Below are 23692 nucleotides of genomic sequence, written 5' to 3'. Positions count from 1 at the left end.
CACGCAAACCTAAAACGTCAAACTGCCATTGAAAAGGACAGCCGGGGTGTTAAACATTCAGAGAGCTTTTAAGAAAAGGAAATTCAATTTGTCCTTCCTTTTGTGTGGAAACATTTATAATGTGATACTTTAGAGCAGCTAAACTGTTTGTTTTGTTTGTTCAAGCTCAAGCTTGTTCAAACTCTTTAGAGCTACAGGGGTCGTGTGATCACGTCACCACGAGCTTGATCCCCGCAGCATCCAACCCATTAGCATCTCTCCACCGCACCCAAACATGCACATTCATCTTCGTCCTCAACACACACAGCCCTCCACCCCTCCCCCTTCCATATTAATCTGTGTTACATGCATGCAAATCACCTTGTTTAATTGAAGACAAAGAATCTGTGTGTGTGCACGTCTTGATATTCATGATGTGACGGGGGTCCCAGGGTCCGAGGCGGGCAAGAAGGCAGTCAGGGCCTAATTTTGTTTTCCCAGTAGAGCCAACTGTTAGTTTCTCAGCTCATTAATTACGCTGTTGTGGAGAAATCATTAATAGTTAAAGTCGCTCTACAATAATGTTTAATAGATACGTTTGACAGGGCGCCCAATTTCTTCTTTTTTTTCTTTGATACGTGATCAATTTTTTAACGGTCAAGATAATCCCTGAGCCCGGGCGAGCGGGCACTGGAGTTGACCTCAAGCACACTGGGAAATTTTGTGTGTGTGTGTGTGTGTGTGTGTAATATCACAGTGTATAAATTACATACCGTTTGAGCAGTCTGGGGGTTTCCAAGGTGGCGGAGTGTCTGGCCTGCTCCCTTCTCTCCCTGTGATGATCACCAGTGTGCGATGCTTTCCATGTTTGCCTGTGTGTGTGTGTGTGTGTGTGTGTGTGTGTGTGTGTGTGTGTCTCTGTAAGGATGCATGAGAATCTGAGCAGTGTAATTGTGTGTGTGTGTGTGTGTGTGTGTGTGTGTGTCCTCTTGTTCAGATCAGCGACAGACACTTTTGTGACGGAGGTCATTAAAATCACTCCCAAGGCAGCTTTGAGTGTGTGTGTGTGTGTGTGTGTGTGTGTGTGTGTGTGTGTGTGTGTGTGTGTTCGTCCTCTCTCCCCCTATTACTGCCCCTCCCTCTGCTCTCCACACCCACTTTTCAATTTTCTTCTTGTGTTCTTTCATTCATCCATCAGGCCCCCACCGGCTGCGGCGGGCTCATGTTATCCAGCCAAACTGACAAATCTCTGTGCGTTTATTTACATAATGCGGTTAAATACTGTGTGAATTCTTATTTCTTTCTCGCCGAACACAATAAAGAGAAGTCTGTAATATTCTGTAGTGTCGGTATTAGAGAGCGTCTTTTAGCTGCACAGCCTCCCAGACGTCCGTTAGCTCGTGGCACGCTGCGCTCAGCAAGCCTCGTCAGTGTAAGAGGTAATTAAGTATGAATAATTAACACCAGCGCCCCCCGACTGGGAGACAGCAGAACAGCTTCCCCATGGCAGCAGTCGGCCAGATCACACATGGCCCTCGTAGCGGTCCACTGTGTGCCCGGCTTGTTCATTAGAAATACCCACGGCACAGAATCGTTGTGATCCTCGCCACGGGATCCTGCACCGAGGAGGGAGGGGGCATCGTGGGCATGTTTGGCCCATCAGAGGAAAAAAAATATTTTTGGCTTGTTGTCATTACAGCCACTTCAACCTTTAGGGTTTTACTACGAAGAACGTTTCTGCTGATGGACAGTGACATTTCAAGCTTTTAGATGTTGCATAATCAGACGTGTATTTTGGAAAGCGAACTTGAATTGTCTTTGAGTCTGCACCAGCGTCTGGCCTTTGAGGTGCACGCTCACACAGAGATAACCAGCTGTACAACGGTTCACAGAGGTTTGTGTTTCTGGTCAATGAGTAACGACGCTATCTTTTAGACCTGTGGGCTTTAAGAGTCAACATGAAAATGTCAAGTGTAATCACCACAGGAGCACATTTGCCCTACATACAAGTTACAGATGGGGAGTTCATCCTGTAAAACTGTGGAAATATGAAAGTAAAGACATGGATGTCCACTGAAATATGGAGGATTGGGTCTATGCTCATTTAGAGGAACAGTCACCTGAAACGTTAGAGATGATCGTGTTGTTTTAGGTGTCAAAAGGTGTCGAAGTGTTGTACATAACAACTTGTTATCACATGAACTCTGACTATAATAAGTAACGTGCAGACAAAGATGGACTTTAGCGCTAATTCTGTCCTCTCCTGTCTCCTCTCTTGCCGTCTCTTCCTGTCTGCCGGTCAGCTGTGCGGGCGGACCGCATGCGTGGCGGCCGCAACAAGTTTGGCCCGATGTACAAGCGTGACCGGGCCCTGAAGCAGCAGAAGAAGGCGCTGATCCGAGCCAACGGCCTGAAGATAGAGGCCATGAGTCAGGTGATGCAGGCAGTGCCCACCGACCTCACGCTCTCCTCAGCCATCCAGAACATCCACTCAGCCGCCTCCAAGGGCCTCCCTCTGAGCCACCACGGCGGCCACCACACCGGCCACCACCACCACCACCACCACCACCACCACCACGCCACCGCCCTGCCCCCCACAGACTACGACCGCAGCCCGTTTGTCACTTCGCCAGTCAGCATGGCGATGCCACCGCACGCCGGCAGCCTACAGGGCTACCAGGCGGCCTATGGACACTTCCAGGGCACGAGAACCATCAAGTCCGAGTACCCTGACCCGTACACCAGCTCGCCAGAGTCCATCATGGGCTACGCCTACGTCGATGCCTACCAGTCGGGCTCGCCGCCCAGCTTCCCCCACCTGATCGTAGAGCTGTTAAAGTGCGAGCCAGACGAGCCACAGGTTCAGGCCAAGATCCTGGCCTACCTGCAGCAGGAGCAGGCCAGCCGGGGGAAGCACGAGAAGCTCAACACCTTCGGCCTCATGTGCAAGATGGCCGACCAGACGCTCTTCTCCATCGTGGAGTGGGCACGCAGCAGCATCTTCTTCCGTGAACTCAAGGTAGGTGATCATGGGCCATGTTGGTTTGAATGAGAGGAACAAAAGGAGAGAGGAGCAAAAACTATTTAATATCAGAATACAATCTGATATTCCAGCTTTAGCTCTGTTTGCAGTAGCCGTTAATAAAACATCCTGCACTTTGTCTCAATGTTAAATCTTTCACCAGGCTGTTATCTATAATTGACTGAACTTCACAGTGTTCAGAAACATCATCAGACCTTTAATCATGCTGTTCATGCATTGTCAACACTAATGCACGGTGCGCGGGACTGTAGGGGGGCAATGGGGGGGTCCCGTTCAGCAGCCGACCGTATTTACACGTGGCACATTTTGTTTGAAAACCTCGGCTATGAGCTTCAGACATTTTGTTCGTCCTAACGCGGTCCAGGTTTGGGTTTTATGTGAACTGAATACTGCCCGTCTGGAGTTGCAGTCACTCACAGAGCCAAGTGGGCGCACACTGTGACGATAGCAGACACAGCTCATTAGCATCATCCGGAGAAAGTACAGTAACAACGAAGATGCCTCATTTGTGGTCGACGGTCTCTTAAAACATCATCGAAGCCACAGTCGATCCCAAATGGCCAATAGGAAGCGTCCGGCGATGCTTCGCTATAAAAACACGATGATCCCTGCTCAGCCCTAACAGAGCCCCAGGGACTGTTTCTGGTCTGCGTTTGTGCACTCGCAGCTTTATTTTCTGTAAATGAAGGTTAATATTCAGAGTGACATGAAAGGTGTTTGATTAGCCGGCACTTCACCTGCTTTCCTTCCCGCCGTCTGACTCCTTTGTCTGTTTGTCTCACACTGCATGGCCAAAGGCTTCACTGCATATTCATGGTCACTGCAAACTCCCCTCCAAATACTTAATATTATTTTGTTCTGAAAGGGGGGGGGGGGTGCAGGGGAGTGGATTGAGCGGGAATGGCGGAGTAGTGGGGGGGGGGTAACAAATGAAATAAAATGCAATATTAAAAACTGTGCCAATTAAAATACAGACAAGAGTCCTTGAAAAACACATGTTGACATTTAGCACGCGCCGTGTCCCCCGCTATTGACATTTTGGAGATGTGTATTTGCATTCAGCTGGGTGAGCAGAGCACACTCCTACGTGCACACTCGTGCTCATCGTAGGGTGTGGCCGCGGCTCATAATTGTGCGTGGCTTGCCCATTAACTTTGAATGATCTTTTCTTTTTTTTTTTTTTTTTTTTTTTTTGCTGCGCTGTGAAGCCCCTCCATTCCTCAAACCCTCATTCCTAATTCAATTATCTCTCCACCCTCGTGTTTGTTGCCGCCTGAATGAACTGTCATTATGTTTCGCCTAATGACTGCCCGTATTAGCGCAGCTTAGTAGTAATTGAGCCGGGTGCCTGTTACAAAGGTAGAGAGTGACCTGAGCTCAGCGCAGGAGAAACCTCTTCCTCGTCCCATCCTCACCCCTCAATAAATAATAATAAAAAAAACTCTCTGGCACAGGCCCATTGGTGTAAGTGAGGCAGGGGCATATTTCACATAAGTGATGGAGATAATTGAACTGACCCCCCCCCCACCTTTAAAAAGCCATTTTCAGCAGGAGGGGGGGCTGAAAAATAATTTGTTAGTTGTGATGATGACAGCTTTTCCCACAACGTGTCAGTGGACGCTTTACGTGCTGCATTGATGTAAATGTGTGTGCGTGTACACGTACTTTGTTGTTAATCTGTTGTGGTGCCGGTTTTTATGTGTTTGCAACTGTGATTGAAAAAGCCCCCAATGAGCTCAGCCGTCTCTGCTCCGTCTGTGGCTGTGTGTGTTCTTACAGTGGCCGATGAGTTGAATTAAACGTATCGCGTTTTGAAAATAAATCCATCTGACCCCTGACCTCTGACCTCTCCTGTTAACTCCGAGCCGATTGCGAGCTGCACGAAACACAGGAAGCGGAGCAAAATCAAAAGTTTTTCGCTGCAGTAGGAAGCTATAAATATGCTTTCATCTCACACACACGGACACAGACACACACTTGTACCCCACATTAAGACACAGACAGCGCTCACACAGAACGCACAGTCGCCCTCACTATTATTAGCTCTGTAAGAACAAAAGAATTTCTCTGGCAATAGAGCCAAGCTGGGAGTGTGAGTGCGAAGCGTCTGCCAAAAAAAGTGTTTAAAGATTTAGTTTCCATAAGTTGGCTTTGGTCACGGGGCTCATAAATATTTAGCCATTAGGAGGACCTTCTAAAGAGCGACCCCCCCCACCCCTCATTCTTCTCGCTGACTCGCTCTTTCTGGGAACGAGGCATGACGTGAGGGACGTTTATTTCTAACACCTTGGATCCGAGAAGCTGGGACGGGGGCTCTTCCCGCCAGCGCACTTCAGTTTTGATTGGTTTAGCACAACGACAATTAGAGAACGGCAGAGCTGCTGCACTGGTTTTGAAATCAATGAAATTGTGGCACGATGAGGGAAAGTGTTGGCCGCCGTTCAGGGCACAGTCACTTGTGGTTGTTTTATAGAAGTCGAGGCGAGTTGAAGACAGGTGCATGTGTGGCTGCGTGTCTGAGCTCCACCTGCACGTACAAATTTATTCAGCTTTTTCTTTTTCATCTGTGGCCGCTCGGTCTGCTCAGTCTCTGTGACAGACTGTGAACATGTGTTTTCCAGCATGTGAGGGCTGTTTAATGATGATGGATTCATTTATTTATTTATTTTTTTTAATTGAAAGATTAAATCATTGTTTAAAGAGCCCTGGCTGGACTTTCTTTTCTAAAAAGGGTTTTTAAATTTATTTATTTTACTAAATTTTATACAATTGGTTGAGTGTGTGTATTTTGTGTATGAATGTACATTTGTGTTTCTTCCACTTGTGGGTTCATTTAAACATTTACTGGTGTTTTAAAAGCATATGCCAGTGTTGTGTTGTGTTGTGTGTGCGGTGGGTTAGGGTTAGAGGGAAACACATGTGTTTGTCTCTCACTGACATTTGCTGGTGTACCGCCACTCCCCCTTCCCCTTCCTCGTCTTCCCCTGTCCTCCCATGAACCCCTGCACCGTCCTGGTGCCAGCCACCAACCTCACGGCTTTGTAAGGCGTTAAAGGATGAATCCGCTGAAAACGGCACCGCTAACGTTTGGACAACGGTCCGCTAACAGTGTGAGACAAAGTCGCAGCAGATGTTCATTTCACATCACAGTTCAGTCAACTGACTCTGAGACAAAGATCAACGGGAGCAATTATTCAAAAAATGGAAAAACAGAAAGTTAACCAACGAAGATATGCTCACCAAGAAACGTTTATAAAATCTCTGACGCCACAGAATTAAGGTGGAAAGGTTCATTTCACGTTCTTATGTTCCCAGCCCGTGTGTGTGACTCATGCTGTAGCCGGCCCAGTGTGAGCCTCTCCTCCATTGTTTCAGCGTTGGGATGGCTGGCCTGACTCCCACCACAGAAACAATGGGAAGGAGAATTTAGCAGGCCGATCGGGACTATTGATGAGTCATGTGTTTATATCTCACCATCCTAACGTTACTCCCATTTCGCCACGGCCACCTCACCCCCCCAGAGCCTCCCCACCTCCCTTCCTTTCTATATCCCTTCAATAAAAAGGATGTGTGTGTCTGGTGTTGGGACAGCCAGCACTTTTGTGCGCCTTGTCAACACACAACAAACAGCAGCTAATGAAATACAAGCAACGCCACATCAGAAAAGACCTGATGAGTTAAAGCTGCTGCAGTCCAGCCTTAATGCAGTAAAGACACAATATACCTTTAGTTGTGTTACACTACACATGTCCTGCGTTATTTTCTGATCATTTTTCCGTTGTATTCCTCTTTTCTTTTCTTTTTATTTTTTTACATTTTATGTCCTGCTTCACATGGCCTAGTTATTTACTACATTTCCCCACTCTGGCTTTCAACAACATTCAGCGAGCAGATATGATCTTGTTGGATTCAATCAAACATTGATATAAAAAGGACAAGGACGGCATTTTATTGTTGTTTAATTCCAACCAAATCCGTGCCAAAGCCTGAAACAGGAAGAGTGTTTTCAGTAACAGAGTTCTCCAGAGTTCAGCCTTGGAGCTGATCTACATCCCAACCTGTCAGAGGGGACTGAAGCATCGCCGTCCTCTCTTGGTTTAATTCGGCAGTAACACAACCACACCTGACTCACAACCAGAGTTTGCAACCTGGTGAAGCTGACGTGTCCTTTTTTTTTTTTTTTTAAGAGGATATTATTGTTTCAGAGCTGTCTCGGGTAAAACACTGTGTAACTTTATACATATATTTAGTCTGTCCACCTGATAAAAGCAGAGCAGGGAGGAAAACACCTGTGACATTTTGAAATGTGGTTTTGCTGTTTATTTTAGTCATCCAGGGACAGTTTTTTGGGGGAATCCAGACAGGCTTTTCTGCTTTTCTGCCCCCCCCCCCACCGGTTTTGTCTCTCTGCATGAGTCGGGAATGGCAAAAGCAGAACTGAGGGCCATTAAGTTGAGGAGGAACTGTATTAGAAGTCTTGTTCCCTGGGAAAGCTCCCAGCTGAGATGGGACAGCCATATTGGATTAACAGATGGCCGGGAAGAGGAAAGGACAGACGAGGAGAGGTGAAACAAAGAGGGGAGATGAGAGAGGAGACGAGAAGAGGAGGAATGTGGAGAGAGCTGAGGAGAGGGAATAACAAAGAAGAAGAGGTAAGGGAAGGGAAAAATAAAAGGTGACTGAAATTTTCTCTAATTCAGATGATCAAAACATTTAGTAAGTCTGGATTTCCATCAGAATAAATGAATAAAACATCCATTATTCAGGTAGAAAATCAAATGTTGCCAAAATTTTCTATAAATTTAATTCATTTAAAAACTATAAAAAACAAACAAACATCTGTAATGTTTCCAAACAACATACCCGAACAAAATGGCATCAGCAGATGAATTTTGTTCAGCTCTTAAAAAGAATAAAAACTCAAAGCTCAGCTGAAAAGCTCACAGATGTCGGAGAAATCTGCTACAAGCAAGAAAAAATAAATGAAATGAGCATTTTAAGCAGTGGAATTATTTACACCTCTGACTGTTTGCTGCCAGTTTATTCAGCTCCTCTAAGCGGCAGCACGTCTGTCAATCAAACAGTTTGACAGATCCCTCGAGGAGGGGTGGGGGGCGGGGGGGGGCTGATCACACCTGAATATTCTCCACTTATAGATTTACCTGAGTGAATAATGTAAGGTCCTGTGATGCAGCGCACTCTGCCCTGCTGTATAATTTCACCCCCCCCCCCAACCAAACTCCCCTCCATCTACATCCATAAATATTTCATGAATTTTCTTTTGGTGAAATTATCCTTACACCTCCCACCCGCCCAGGTCAGACTGGAGGGTCTTATTCTACAGTGTGAGTTATCCTCCACACACACACACACACTTTTTCCATGACCTATCCAGGAGCACTTTAATTTTCAAGGTGCAACCAAGTGTGTGTCTGTGTGTATGTGTGCATGTTTCACTGTGTGTTTAGGTGTGTGTGTGTGTGTGTGTGTGTGTGTGTGTGTGTGTGTGTGTGTCCTGCTTTGACCGGTGATTGCACCTTTTTTTTTTTTTTTTTTTTCTTCACACCCCATAACTAAGTGGAAATTAATCAGCCGGTTTAGGCGTGATCTGTGAACCCTGGGAAGTGGTATATCTATACAACCCTCCACAAAAACACACACACACATCCAGAGCCTCAAGCAGCAATGTCTGTCTTGTCAGAGGTCAGTGCCCCCCCCACCCCTCCCGGCACCCCAATTCTGACAAACTGCGAGTGTGATGGGGTTGGCGGTTGGCGGCCACATGCAGTTGGCAAAGATTTGTAACTGTGTCCCTGGTCCATTGCATTTGAATTATTCTGCAGGATGTGATGTGCATGCACGCGCACGCACACATGCACACACACACACACACACACACACACACACACATGCCATACCTTGCTTGCTTTACATTAGCTGAGAAGAAGTGAAAGGGTATAGAGAAGGACAGAGTGAAGGATGTAGGGAAGGACACAAGTTTAAATGAGTTAATGGAGGAAAAAAGACAGAGAAATGTAAAAGCTGTGAAAATAGAGAGAGAGAGAGAGAGACACAGAGACAGACAGAGAGAGAGAGATAGAGAGAGAGAATGATTTAGACTGAGAAAAGACTGGTGACCATGAGAGAGAGAGAGACGGAGAGAATAGTTGACTCTGAGAGAGGAGGAGATAGAAAGAGAGAAGGCGATAATGAAGGATGGCCAGAGAAGGACAGAAAGAGGGAAATGAGAAAGTGGGAGGGGGGGTGGGGGGGGGTTAAATGGGAGGTTGAACAAGGGGCCAGGAGAGGCAGCGACCAAGGGCAGGAGGAGGAGGAGGACAGGAGCATGGTGAAGGACAACAGGGGAAGGTGAAAAGAGGACCGGTAGGTTGGCGGGGTGGGGTGTGTGGGGAAGGGGGGGGGGGGGTAGTGGGGTACGACGGGGGGGGGGAACAGGTGGAAGGTTAATGGGCCTGGAGCGGATCCACCAGACGCTCTTGGGCTTGATATATGGGCCCGGGGCCCGGCGCGGGGCGTAGGCTTTCAAAGATATATTATTTCATTTGAGGAGCAGCACCATTCTGGCCGACAAGCATCACCGACCCCCCCACAGCCCAGCATTTGTCCAGTGATAGATGACGTGCAACCAACCCCCCCCATAAGCCCACAACACACACGGACCATATTGTGCCCCCCACCAAACACACACACAAACGCTTTTCCAGGGCAGGTTTTTTGTTTTGCTGTTGTCGTCAGAAGATTTGACTAAATTTCATTTTTTCCTCCCCCCCCCTCAAAAACACACACACACATACACACACACACACACACACTCCCTTCCCCTCTGCTGTCAGTCTTATGGCCGCCTGTGTGTTTTTTTAAGTTGCTATTTTAGTGGTAACAATATCTGTTTGATCAGTAGCACTGGGCCGGAGCAGGAGTGGAGTTGGGGGAGTAGGGCTGGGGTTGGTGGTGGGTTTTTTTGGGGGAGGGGGGTAGATGGGTTCACAAAGGCCTCTTTTGATTCATAAAATATTGATCACTTTCTGTTTTTCATAAATACTGTAAAACTGCCCTCCTGATTTTTTTTCTTTCTTTCTCAGTTCCACCAACACAAAATGGAAAAAAAGTCGATTTTTCGGGTCAGCTCTGAAGACAGTCTGCAATCGGTCAAAAGAATAAATAAATAAAAAGAAAGTAAAAGAGGAGAGAGAGAATTAGACATAGCTGGGGGTTTTCTGTAGCTGGGAGGTTGTGTTCTTTCTGTTTAAATGTCCCCTTAGCTTTAGACGTGAAACCAGGAAGTACGACTCCCTCAGGTCCTACAGTTTAAACCCCACGTCTCAGGCGAATACTGCTAATTGAAAAAGTCCTCATTCCGCTGTGTGCACCAGGATGTGCTCATGTGTTTAGTGTCAAGCTCTTGTGGTGTATGTGTTGTTGTTTTTTTTTTAATCCCTTATCAGTATTTATTTCCTGGCATAGCCGGAGTCACTTTCCATCAGTATCTGCCATGTTGCTGCAGTTTGACTGCAGGCGGCCGCTGATCGAGCAAAGATCCGATTTTCCACTGTCCCCCTCACATCCCCTGACGGCCGTACACAGAGCTTCAGGATACAGCCTTTCCAAATACCGGAATGGTCCCGTAGGTCCAAGCCCAGGGGACCACGGGGAGGCCGGAAGGAAGAACAGGAAACTTGTTAAAAGAGAAGATTTAAGGTCGCCCATCCCAGAGGAGCGGCAGCCATGAGGAGACGACGGGGGTTGGGAGCGTTCAGCCTGAACCAGGTCTGCTCATCTACTTGTTGCTTTGATGAGGGATGAAAGGCTGTCATGAAGTACAAGTTTACAGAGCTCCGGGCAGTGATAGACTCAACCGTCCTCAGCATCATTTCCTCTGCACAGATCTCCTTTGTCCTCACTCAAGTAATGCCTGTGACTCCGTGTGAGAGACGGGGGGACATACTCACTTATGGACACTGACAACAAACGCAGCAATGTCTCTCTATGTGACCACCTTCCAAAACCTGCAGAGGAGATATATTTTTTAACCTCCATCTGTCTCTGTGCTCCTCCATCTCACCCTCCTCCTCCTCCTCCTAAAACAACTGCTGATGAAGTAGCAACAAAAAGCCAAAATTGCCTCCACCTGCTCTGTAGTTTTTCATTTTCAAGCAAGTTAACACGGCCTGATTGACATTTGCGAGCACTCTGGGCATTCGGCAGGAGAAAGAGCCGGTTGTGTTTAAATCTTGTTTGAGGACGATCAGGGTAAAAGCCTTTTTTATTGGCAGGTCATGCCACTTGTTAAGACGGTGACGCAGGTGACGAGGCTGTGCTGTTAGCCTCAGTGGCCCCAAACTAACACAGTTGTTGTTTCACAAGTTGGCAACAGTCAGTCAAATCAGCATGGAGAGAGAGAGAGAGCAAGGCTGAAAAGCAGAGAGGAAGTGGGAGTGAGAGACAAAGAAAATGGGTAAACAAAGTGGATATGAGGACTTGATTTAGTTGGCTGGGCTGCTAACAAATCAATTCAACAGCGTGCAAACACTTTACACACTGTGCCGAAGTGCAAAACAACTCCCTTCTACACCTCCGTTATGAGCCGTTTTAAATCTACAGTTAATGCAGGAGCCTTCCCAAAGTGCCTCCCATCAGTAACTCTGCGAGCTAAAACAGCAGCAGACGACAAAATTAGACACAATCCTTTTGGAAAAAACTAAGTATTGTTACCTACAGGCAGGCCGGGAGGCTGAGGGCAGCAAAATGCTGTCAGACAAGCGGTAAATATACACACAAGTGTCGGCATTTTGCTTCTAAATATCTCCACACTATAGGATTTCCTGGAGGTCAAAGGGGCTGAGGCTGCTGCCGCTCTGCACCGACCCTCAACCTCCAAACTAAACTCACCACAAACAACTATGCGAACCTGTCAGCTAATTTATCTTCCTCTTTTACGCCCGGCTACATCTTGTCTTTGTAAAACGCAGAGATTGAAAAGCAACAAAGTGCTCTGACGTTTAGCGTTGTTTACCGAGAGAGATGAAAAATCCAATTTCTGTCTGAACACGTTCTAAAAACGCCACAAAGAATAAATAAGGAGACACGTACGGGCCAAATTGTGTGTACTTTTGTTGGATACTGTGAAGCAAACTTCATAAGACAAAGACTTTGTCTGAAACACAAAACCTTCAAGTAGGTTTAAACACACACACACACACACACACACAGCGCCTCCGACTCCTTATGTTCCAGTGTTGCGTGGCCTCAATTATCTGCATGTAATCCGGCCTGCCTAGAAGTTGTGGCCGTGTCTGCCGCTTTCGTCACCGGGCTGTCAGCAGTTGTCCCCCAATGTCTATTTTTGATGCTTATTTACGGCATGTCTATTCTGAACAGGGAGTGGGGAGGCTTTTTGGGATTGGGCGGGAGGGGGCGTTGGGGGGGGTTGAAGTCCGGGAGACAATAGATAAGACAGTGGTGGAGCAGAGTCGACAGCCTGCCGGGTAGTTTTACAAAACTCAAGAGCTGAGGGGTTATTTATATTCAACTGGTAAGGCTGGTGATTGAATTTGCACAGCGGTGAGTGATGCATGCAGCACATAGGAGTAACACTAGACACTGTGGTTGTGTTGTGACGACGGGAAAGAAATTTCAATGGGGCCGCACGCCAAACAACGACCCAGCCGAGAAAATGGCTTTAGCTCCGCTGGCAAAGTAGGACAAAGACACCTGTTCCCTATCCCTGCTTTCAGCGTTCCTTTCTGTGCTGGTTTTAATTTTCCTCATTTGGTTCACACCACACCAGGACATTTTACGACTTTCACACCATTCCTTCTTCCTCACCTCTCCATCTGACAATCTCTTTCTCCAACCCCCCCCAAAAAACCGTCTTTGACTGCAAACCTGGCACGAGCCACAAATAAATGATTCCATACATATGCAATAAAGGCACGGCACTAAAAATAGGTATTACAGCGCCGTGCTCTTTAAGGATTGCGACCTCTCGGAGGGCGATAAAAAGAGGCTTTTTGACTGAGCTGCAACAATAACGAGCAATAAAGCAAATATGCAGAAATGGGATTTGCCGAGAAAGGTGTTGACAACGACGTTAAACCTCTGGAAATGAACCAGGGATGCTGAACAATAACCAAAAAGAGACGAGGTTTCAGGTGGCAAGCCGCAGTCTCACCTTCCCTGAGGCCAACAGTTTATACGCCACATGTTGCAGCGGCACCACCAGGCCTCATCGTGCCGCAGCAGCGCTACGGCAAGATGGCTTTCCCCTAAACGCACATGCATTCGTGGCAGTTTCTGTCAGATGAGACCTGGAGGTGCACTTCAAGAGGAAGCGGGGCTCCATCTGTTCTGCAGCGTTGTGTTTTTTGATGCCTCAGCTTCCTTGTACTTGGACTGTTTACATATCACAAGAGCTTCGGAAATGCTCAATTAGTTAATTCAGATATTTAATTTGGCCATCAAAGGCGGTGATCTCTGGAGCTGTGCCACGTTTGGATGAGAACCCACAGCTGTCTCGTTTTAAAACCCTGTTAAACTCTCCAGCACTAAAAAAAAAAAAGAAAAAGACCCCCCCCCCCCCGCACATCCATCCCAGCGCGTCAATCCCTAATGGGAATCTGTGTCTCCCGCCCTCTCAGACAGAAAGCAACACAGCGTCAGTCTCTGCATTTTAAAACAGCTTCAGTCTTCACTGCTGCGTTGAAGTATATTACCGACTGTTGTGTGTATGTTGTGTTTCTGTGTGTGTGTGTGTGTGTGTGAGGGAGTCTCTCCTGTTCTGAATAATAGAAAAGGGGAAAGCCTTTAGCCTGCTGTCTTCTTTGTCTCCTGTTTTCTTGTCTTGTTTTTCCTCTTAATGCAAAGACAGCCAGTCGAGGATTACTGGGTCATTTCCTACTGTCAATGAATGTCTCACACACACACACACACACACACACACACACACACACACACACACGCTTGCACTAAAATGCTCTCCCGTTGGTGCACATGCATCCTGTTCTCACTCACATCTAACAGAGTCATGACCATTTAATAAAGTGGATGCAAAACCTCACTTTTAACCAACACACACACACAGACTGACCCTCTCACCTTCTTATACTGCATCTCCTGCACCGAGCTTCCACTCAAACATCAAGTCATAAATTGCAGCATTAACTCAAATAATGATTGCACTGTATGAAAATCCAGTGGTTGCGGCTTAATGCCCGGGAATGGCCGAGTAGATTAAGCTCTGGGTGTGTGTTTGTGTGTGTCTGTGTGTGTCTGTGTGTGTGGGTGGGTGTTGATGGATCAATAGGATTTCTATGATCAGTACCTCCCGGCCAAGAATCTTATATACAGTCAGCAAACACAACTCATTTTACATTTGGATGGCGTTCATCTTCTCTGTCTGCATTTGACGTCGGAGGGGAAACGTAAAGGAGAGAGAGGCGAGGCCGGAAAGGGGCAGGAGGCTGTGTGTGTGTGTGAGGGAGGAGGAAGGCTTACTTTTGGGAGATGCCGTTCCCTCGGCTGCTTGTGTATTAGCGGTCTAATGTTCATGTGAATAATTGATTAGGGCTTCTCTGTGTTTTTGATAATTAGTTGATAGCTTCTTAGCTCTAAGCCCTGAGATTTCACATCTGTGCATGTGGTGGTGGTGGGGGGGGGTTCTTCTGAGGTATCCTGAAAACAATAACTTGGTGAAAAGGAAAAATTCCTTTAAGCCATGTACTCGTGGATTAACTTTCTTCAGAAATGAGGCAGCAGCACATACGTGTGTTTCTCATAACCTAATTTTCGCCTTCACATATGAACCTCAGCTTCCTTTTTAGAACCCGTATGATCTGCGTCGCTTCGGAAAAACGGCCAAATTCGACCTGAAAATTGAGCACACATCTCATAAACAGACTCGCCATAGCAGACAACAATAAACATTGCTTGCATGAAAAGATCTCCATTGAAATTCATGTCAGACCTCTCTCTGGCCTGTTCTCTTGCCTTATTGATTTTTCTATCTTTCATATGCTTATGCATCAAGTAAAAACGGAATAGGAAAGTTTGGGCACGGCTGGTTCATCCTCAAATCCCCGCGCTGATATCAGACAGAGGCGAGGTTTGTTGCCATCGTCAGCGACCTTGAGGAAACGAGACGATCTTCCCCTGAAACACACAGACCCACAGAGATACTTTGTTTTTCCTGCCTCATGAATGTCGTGCCAGCCTTCTGCATTCTCACAGATATGCCGGTGTGTGTGTGCTTAAGCTAACAAATTAACCTCACAATGATCCATTCTTTTTACCCGTAGCAGCTGTCGTATCAAGATTCTTAAGCATCTTTGTTATTTATTCATCACATACTTGTATATTTATTGAGGATGCAAACTGTTAAGCTGCTTTTGCTCGGATGGGCAGCTGCTTATCTGTATCCAGGTGAAACAGGAAGGACCTTCTTAGGCCGCTGAGGCAGTGTGGAATAAAAGGACAAAGACGGGAACGAGGACACGTACGATCACTGGCTGGGCTTCTGCTTTCTCTTTCGACCAAGATGTGGAGATGGGGAGAGGGAGCGAGCGCGGCCAATCGAAAGCTGCGTGTTCGTCAGGGTCAAAGGTCGGCCCCCAGAGTCTGTTAATGCAGTCACCGTGGGAACCGATCAATCCCAGCACCCCGGCAGTATCGATCGCACGTCGGCACGCACTTAGAGACAGATGAGCATTCTTTCTGACACACAAACAGCGTTCATTCACGATGAACCTTCACCCGAAAACATTTAACTAATAGTTTTTTCAAGGGCATGAATTTATTAGATCAGTATTTAAGCCTTATCAGATTTCTTTTAAAAGATTATCTATGCTGCCAATGAATGTCCAAAAAAAAAAAAAAATCCATAAAAAATAAATTCACTTCTGGTTGAGAAAATGTCTCTCAACTCAACTCTTCAATTCAACGTGATGCTCATTTTTTAAAAGATTCACCATTTAGGGTGAAACAGAGCAGGAAGGGGGGGAGGGGTTATGGGGCGGAGCTACACTGATTGACAGACTGAATCAGCCAATCAGAATCAGTACAGAGCAGGTCAGATCCAGTCGTCACTCCTCCGAAATTCAAAGAAACCAAGATGGCCTACAAACAAACTCCAAACAGATCGTTGTCCGGTTTCAGAGAGAATCTGACTCTGCTCCAATGTCTGCTGAGTTAAAACGTGTTTGTAGTTTTCTGCTGGACTGAGCTTTAAGACCGACGAAGACCAAACAAGTTTTTCACAACTGATTTCGGCAAAAGGCTTTTATCCAAACACGAGTTCTTCCTGTGACAACAGTGATGCTGATCTCCCAGAATGGCTGTGGTATCTTAATAACAGTATAACATAATAACATAATAACGGTCTAAGGTTTCTGTGTGCTCAGTTGGAGATAAATCCGCAGGCATTCTGAACTGTCTGATATGCTGGATTAGAGATACATGCAGCAGAAAAGCAGGTGCCAGTGCCATGAAACGTTGACGAGCGTGGATACAGTGATGTACGTTTGAACAGAGGATGCATCCGCAGTGAGTGGCATCAAGCTGACGTTAAGCCACCTCGCTTCAGGAGGTCTCTGATGGCAGTCTGGGATCAGTCTGGGATCATTTAAGAATATAAACTGAAATCTTAACTACAGGCCAAAGAAAAAAAAAGAATATCTTAATTTTCCCCATCAGTCTAATCCCACAATTTATGTTAGTGATTCTATTTGAATGACACAAGTCACACAAAAAGCAACAACCACTGTCGACCTTTGTCGTCCATAGCACGAGATGGTGATGATGTAAATCCTGAACAAGTCTGAGGATTGACGACGAGGTAAACATGGCAGGTGACCAACAGGTGTGTGTGTTTGTGTGGAGTATCTTAAGTAGCTTCAGGCTCCGGCCTCGTCTGAGTTTCACTGAACTTAGTCGTTTTATCACCAATATTATCGTTCCCGGCCACAGCGAGCAGCGCCACCTGCTCATTTTCCCAGCATTCTTATCACCTCACCAACCTTAGCATCGGACTGCAGGCCTCAGTAAACAAGAGCTGCCTCAGGACGGTGGGGGACCGAACAGGACGGTGTAATGGTTTTCTTTCCCCTCTGCCGCCCCACCGGGTCACATAGCTGGGACATCCGTGGGATTTAGTTGCTCAGTCTGCCATTTTCTTTCAGTGGACACAACTCTATTTGTGGCTTTTTAAAGTTACAGCTGCCAAAAATGATTTGCAGCGGTATTCGGTCTAAAACAAGACGCAGGATTGATTTTTTTGAAGGACGATTTGACTCCTTTGTAATTTGGTCTTTGTTCAGACAACAGGCAAATAAATAGACTGGTAATAAAACTTGAGCTCAGGTCAACAGGGCTGCGTGTGATTTCACAGGAAAAACTCTCAACCACCTCATGATTTGTGAAACACTGATGACCAATTAGCTGAGCAAAAATCCTATTGTTGGCGATGGAGCCCCACACTGAGACTCTTTTCAATTAAATTACCAAACTAAACTGGAAATGAGCTGCGCTACGTTCAGGCACGGCATAATTAAGCATTCGCTGCGCTCTGAGAACAACAGGCGCTGTACTAGGTGAATTAATGCCTGTTCCCAGGTGAATACGGGGCCTGTTTGGCTCAAGGCGAACAGATGCCAAGACAGGACTGCACCAAAGGACGGCTGCTAGAGACGCACGAGCATTGATGTCAGCTTCAAACCTCACCTGTAGTACTCGGAGACAGCATTGATTCTCGTCCAGCAGAGAGAAACGGAAAGACAGAGGCACAGCTATTGTTTATGTACGAGCCGTTTGAGGCAGATAAACTCATCGTCTGCGCGTTGTCTGTCTGTTCTCCCCCCTGCGTTAAATAAAAAAATAATAATAACAATAAAAATATTAAAACGCGATTCTCTCCATTCATTAAGGCTCCACAGAAGGAGATTCCATTAATCTGTTCATTAGGCCACATCAAAAATGGAACTACTTATTAAAATCAGATCCAGCTGTGTACTCTCGTTAAAGCCCGCCGTACCGTACGAAGCTTAACAATGCTCGTGGCACTAGACCAAAACCCGGCCACAAGAAAGGGGGGAAAGATTGGACTACACTGGCCTGTTTTGACTCAACACACCATGATAATTGCTCTACTCTTAGCGGGGGGCTATGAATAAACATTACTTTTGTCAGGGAGCGTCTGAATGCTCCATTTCCAATTAATTTACATTTGCCCAGAAATGGAGGGAATAGGCTATCTGCTCTTAATCTCTATGTTTTATTTTCTCAATTTCCCCCAAGTCTTTTCTCATTCTCTCATTCCCTGTCTGGCACTTTCATTCCCCCCCCCCTCTCTCTCTCTCACATACATGCTCTCTCTCTCTCTCTTTTTTTTTTTTTTTTAACTCTCTCTCTCTCTGGAAAATCCCATTAATCTCAGCCAGTGGTTTTGAACAAAAGCTATGGGCTAAGCGATTGATCCGGGCATTGATCCCACTCGCCTGAACGATCATAAAGGTGTTAAATTGGTTTCTTGGAGGATATGTATTTTTCATTGCTGGCTTGCTGCAAGTAGAAGTTCCTGCTTGGAATGTTTTTTTAAACCAAACACTGGTGATAATATTAAAATATTAACTAGATCACACCTTGAAAAGTAGCATTAAATGTGGATTTTTTTGAGGGCCAGTTTGAACTGATTTCTGGGGAGTGTTTTTTTTTTTCTGCATGAGCTCAAACCTTTAGAAGGTAAATCCTTATAATGAGTTTTGCTCTGTTCAAGGACAAGTAAAAACTTGGGATTGTCAAAATGGGCACATTGGAAGCAAGAGGAAGGAAACATCTCCATGGCTTTAAATTCTTTTTTAGATTGTTACTGTAAATGCAGATTCATCTTTTGACAGGCGGAAGTATCTATTTAGGGGACGATAATCATTTATGGCCAGCATTTGTTGGTGGCTTGAATGCATGTTTACAGTAAGTAGTAACTATTTGAACTGCTACTGGTCGTTTAAAATGGAGGGGGGGTCCCACATCATCTTCTTACATCATATGTTACATTAATTTTGTGTGCGTCTTGCATTAAATAATGAATCGAAATGACTTTTCTCAAGTAAAGAAAAAGAAAACTGGAGAGTGTGAAGTTTAGTTACCTGGAGAAGACTGGAAGATGAGGATGAATAGAAACACACTTAGGAAGTGAGAAAACAACAACTACAACAAGTTTGCTTCCTTCTGAGTTGACATTTGAAACAGTAAACTGGAAACTGGCAGTGTTATCTTAATTTTCCGTAGCTGTGTGGCCAGATAAGAGTGGACCAACTAAATATTTTATCTGCTTTATTGGACTTCAACAAGCTGCTTGTTTGAACTTTGTAGTGTCAGTCTGAAAAGTCTGTAATCAGCTCGTGTTTTATGGGCTGCATTGTCTTTGCGAGGAGACAACGTTCATGACGAATCTGTCGTCAGCTGTGTCAGAAGGTTCATATTATCTGAGCGGGCAGGCAGCAGATCCTGCAGGATCAGGCGCCGCCAATGCTGCTCATTTGACAGAGCAAAGGAAGAGCTTGTCAGGGAAACAGCGTGTGTCGCTGGAACTTAAAAGGTCAGCGAACTGAACCCCTACCCCTTTGGCCTGTCCACACGCCTGGCTGTCTGTCACGAGCCCCCCCACCCCCCCGGGGTCTCCCCTGCCCTCGTCTAGCCTGCTATCGGCCGCCGTCTCCCCCTCTTTGATGACGCAGACCTCTTGTCAGGGAAGAGCTTCCAGGCAGGCAGTCGTAGGACAGCCCTTTGATGAGGACCCCGACACTTGCCAGCTTCAGTGACAGGCGAAGGGGGGGTCCTTTGAAGAGCCTGGGCCTTACATGTACCCCCCCAACACACACTTTAGATGGGGGGGACGAGGAGACGAGCACGGGGGCCCAGCAGAGATCTCCCTCCTTTCGCCACCTCTGTCGCTCTCTGATGGTTTTAATGAAGGCATTTGAATTTTGCTGTCGCTTGACACGCCTCCACAGTGGAGCCTCAGAAAATAGATGTATGAAAAGGAGGAGCGAGGAAGACGAGAAGAGGCAGCCATACTGTCAGAAATGTCAGGAAAGGTCGCTGGAGCTTTGTTGTGATAAAAGAAGAACGGATGACTTCTTAGATTTGTCCCTGCATACATTCACTGCACGCTTCCTTTATCCTCCTTTCTACATATTTGGGTTTTTGCACAGTCTGAGGTCAAAGCCTGTGCAGCTACCAAATGGCAGCTGGATCTGAAGTGTTCATGTCCCCCGACAGTGTGCGTGGTCAGTGTTATTCCTGCATGAACGGTAAACAGACTGTTTCGAAATAACCCTGATCGACTCGTACCGCAGTCAGCCCAAAGCTAGTGCCACATCACACACACTCAAAGTGTTTTATGCTCGTTGGCAGAGCTGCAAGTTGTTGACAACAAATTAATATTGAAGTTCACGGCGGATTTCCGCAGATGGTTCCGACGCATAATACCCAGACGGCACAAAGAGAAAATTCCTCTCAGCTGCACCTGCCTGGGTCACAAAGTTACAACATCGATCCACATTCTTCATCCTGCGAGTTGCCGTTGACATTGGCGATGAACATCACAGACGGTTCTCACAGAGCGAAAGCAACAAAGTAAATCACATCACCACGAAACCGCAGCGTGCCCAGAAAGACACATTATTCCCAAAGATACCACAAAGAGCACAATGTTTGTTGATTGGGTAAAAAAAACAAAGGGGAGGAGGAGAAAGAGCCTCTCATACCTTTTTTCCTCATTCCTTCGTTCTTAATGTGTCCTTTCTGCCTGAGAATGTAATGATTAACGCAGACAGGCATGGGAAGAGAGCAGCGTTACAATGGAGAGGGTTGTTTTGGTGCAGAAACCTGGCGTTTCACCTGCATCAGCTCACCTAGCAGGCCCTGGGAGCCGGCGGCTGTCGTTCAGGAGGGTGGGTGACAGTTACTTAATCATTATCATCTGTAGAATCACTCAGAAACTGCTGGCAACGGACAAACAACATTGTTAAATCAGGCACGTAGCAAAGTGCTTAACTGAGTGTAGAAAAGGTTCACATGAGAAAAGCTTCAGAGCGCAAACGGAGGGACTTTGGAGCTTTGTGTAAGGCGGAAAAAGCAACGCCCGTGGTGTGAAACTGATCAATAGTGATTGACCCATGAGCGAGCTTCCCTCGCAAACAGCTGCCTGTGATATTTTCAAGCTCCTCGGGCGGACTTCACTTTTTGTTTTGAGGATGTGACACTTTGTCCTCTTATAGTTGTAACTTACGACAATAGATCAAATTCATTTTTCCCACCTGAAGCTTTATTTCTTCAGCGGGATTGGTTGGTTATCTGTCTTCAAAACTAAAACTCATTTTATCATCCACGTAGCTGCCAGGAAATGTGGAGATATTTCAGATGTTGATTTGTCTGGTTGTGTAAAGATGACAGATGTTGCTCACAAACTGTTGTCTCCGACTCTGAAGAACGTTTTGGTTTGTTTTTGTGATTGAAGCAGTGAAGCAGTGACGATTGAGTTATTACACCACAACACACAGTGCTGTTACAGCCAGCCGTGTCGCACAAACTCCAACGCTGACACGTTTCTCTGTGTTCAGGTGGATGACCAGATGAAGCTGCTGCAGAACTGCTGGAGCGAACTCCTCATCCTCGACCACGTCTTCCGGCAGGTGGTGCATGCCAAGGAGGGCTCCATCCTCTTGGTCACCGGCCAGCAGGTGAGTTGGTTAAACTCCACCCGGGGATCTGCCTCCACCGCTTCAAAAAAACCTGCCAGCCGTGCATCAGCTGCTCCTTAGGGAACCTCAAACACCTCAACGGGTCCCTTAAAGCATCATCGATCACTCAGCCACGCAGGAGTCCCTGCTTCATTAAAAATAGATTATGGTTATAGATATAAACTAATGTCACCAAGAAAATCAATTTAGCATTTTTTCTTTTGTCCTCGGTGCATGAAGACTCCAGCTGTGAGTAAATAAAACGCTCAGTCGGGCTGTAGCACAGCGAGTAGGTGGACAGATTATAAAAATGTGGCTGTGGTATTTTGTTTTACTGGAGCCTTTGAGGAAGTTGGCAGGAGCTCATGCTTGAGGCCAGAATGGCCCAGATTCACATTTTTTCAGGATGCTGTTATTCTGTTTTTGTCATGAATGCACTCGCAAAAAACACACACAGACCCAGAGCAACAAAGAGACAACAAAAACCAACAAGTGTGTGTTCATAATCTGCCTCTGAGTTCACACAGAAGACACACAAATGTTTTCTGACAATAGACAGTGGACTATACTATTGGAGCAAGGACACTTTGCCCAAGAAAGGAAAGAGGAAGGAGAGATGTTTGGGTAACAGGTGGGGGAGAAATGATGGAGGACGGACTGATAACTGCAGGAGGAGACGGAAGGAGTGTGGATGTGCTGAAAACTGATTGAAGCAGTGAAGATTAAAAAATGGAGAGATGGAGAACAGGACTGAGAGTAGAGGAGAGAAAGAAGTAAGGAAGGACAGTGAAAGAAAAAGAGAAAGAACACGAGAGGAAGGAAGGAGAGTCCATCAGGGAGGAGATGATGAGGCGAAGAGGAGGAGGAGGAGGAAGGGCAGATAGTCGGGGGGGACGGTAGTTTCGTTTGCATACTTTGGTTAATGAACAGCTGGTGTTGGGGGGGTGTGTGTGTTTGGGGGGGGGCAATGGGGAAATGTGTGTGTGTGTGTGTGTGTGTGTGTGTGTGTGTGTGTGTGCATGGGAGAGAGAGAGAAACCGTTCATTATCTCCTATTATTCTCTGCCTGGCCAGCGGTGACAGCACAGTGATAACACCAGGGATGTTTAGACCACAGGAGCTACATCACCCAAAGCAACCACACACACACACAGACACACACTGCATTGTGTGTTAACTATTCATATTGGTTTACTTGATGTTATTATGTTGTCATTAGGAAAGAATGCGTTTCGTAAATAATACATTTTAATTATATTTCTCATCTTCCTGACTCATGTCGGTGATTTTAGAGTTTACTCAGCTCACGGCGAAGGATTGAAGTTTATTTTGTAGTGAAGGACAGATGTCCTAAGTGTTAGCAGGCTCAGTCGGAAAATACACAACTTGGGTTTTAACTCCTAAACACACACAGGCCTGAAAATAATGTACCTGAAATAGGAAAAAAGTTTTCGACTGTTTTGATCAGAATAATAACAAACAGTGTAGATACAGGCATAAAAAGGGACAAATCTGCACCAACATGTCGACAGCCGTTCGAGGATTTTAAACTGTCGCATGAATTGACTCCTAAAGTAGAACAATCAAGTGTAATTTAAAGGGTTAATAATTTGATAAAGGGCAGATGGGCTCATTCGTTCTATAAAAGAAGTTTCAGCCGAAGTCTCTCCTCAGATTGGCAGAAAAAGGAGAGAGGATTTGCTCACATGAAGAGTTTAGACAGATGTTTCTCCCCCTTTTATTCGAATCAAGTTCTCGTCAGTCAAACGCTGCACTCATTCTGACCTTTGAGAAGAAATCCATGGCAGCAGCAGATTTACTGTTATAGTCTGTCATTTGCTCTCTGTCTTGCTCGTTCTCTTGCCCTGATGTTGTTTGCTAATTCCTGTCTTTTTCTGGCTTTGGTTTTCTCTACTGCT

The 23692-nt window shown here is 46.1% G+C and overlaps 1 protein-coding gene across 1 annotated transcript in view; it reads left to right on the top strand.

The window, feature by feature from the left end:
• The window catches only part of nr5a2 (nuclear receptor subfamily 5, group A, member 2), a 57757-nt gene that overhangs the window by 11369 nt on the left and 22696 nt on the right, over window positions 1-23692 (top strand). The window contains exons 4-5 of the mRNA XM_029499471.1: window positions 2283-2998; window positions 21655-21774. Of these exons, the coding sequence (XP_029355331.1) occupies window positions 2283-2998; window positions 21655-21774 (836 nt within the window). The remainder of the gene's footprint in view (window positions 1-2282; window positions 2999-21654; window positions 21775-23692) is intronic.

The sequence above is a fragment of the Echeneis naucrates genome, chromosome 4 (genome assembly GCF_900963305.1).
Source record: "Echeneis naucrates chromosome 4, fEcheNa1.1, whole genome shotgun sequence".
Taxonomy (NCBI): Eukaryota; Metazoa; Chordata; class Actinopteri; order Carangiformes; family Echeneidae; genus Echeneis; species Echeneis naucrates.
Note: the sequence above shows the minus strand (reverse complement) of the source record. Positions and strands in the feature narration are given on the sequence as shown.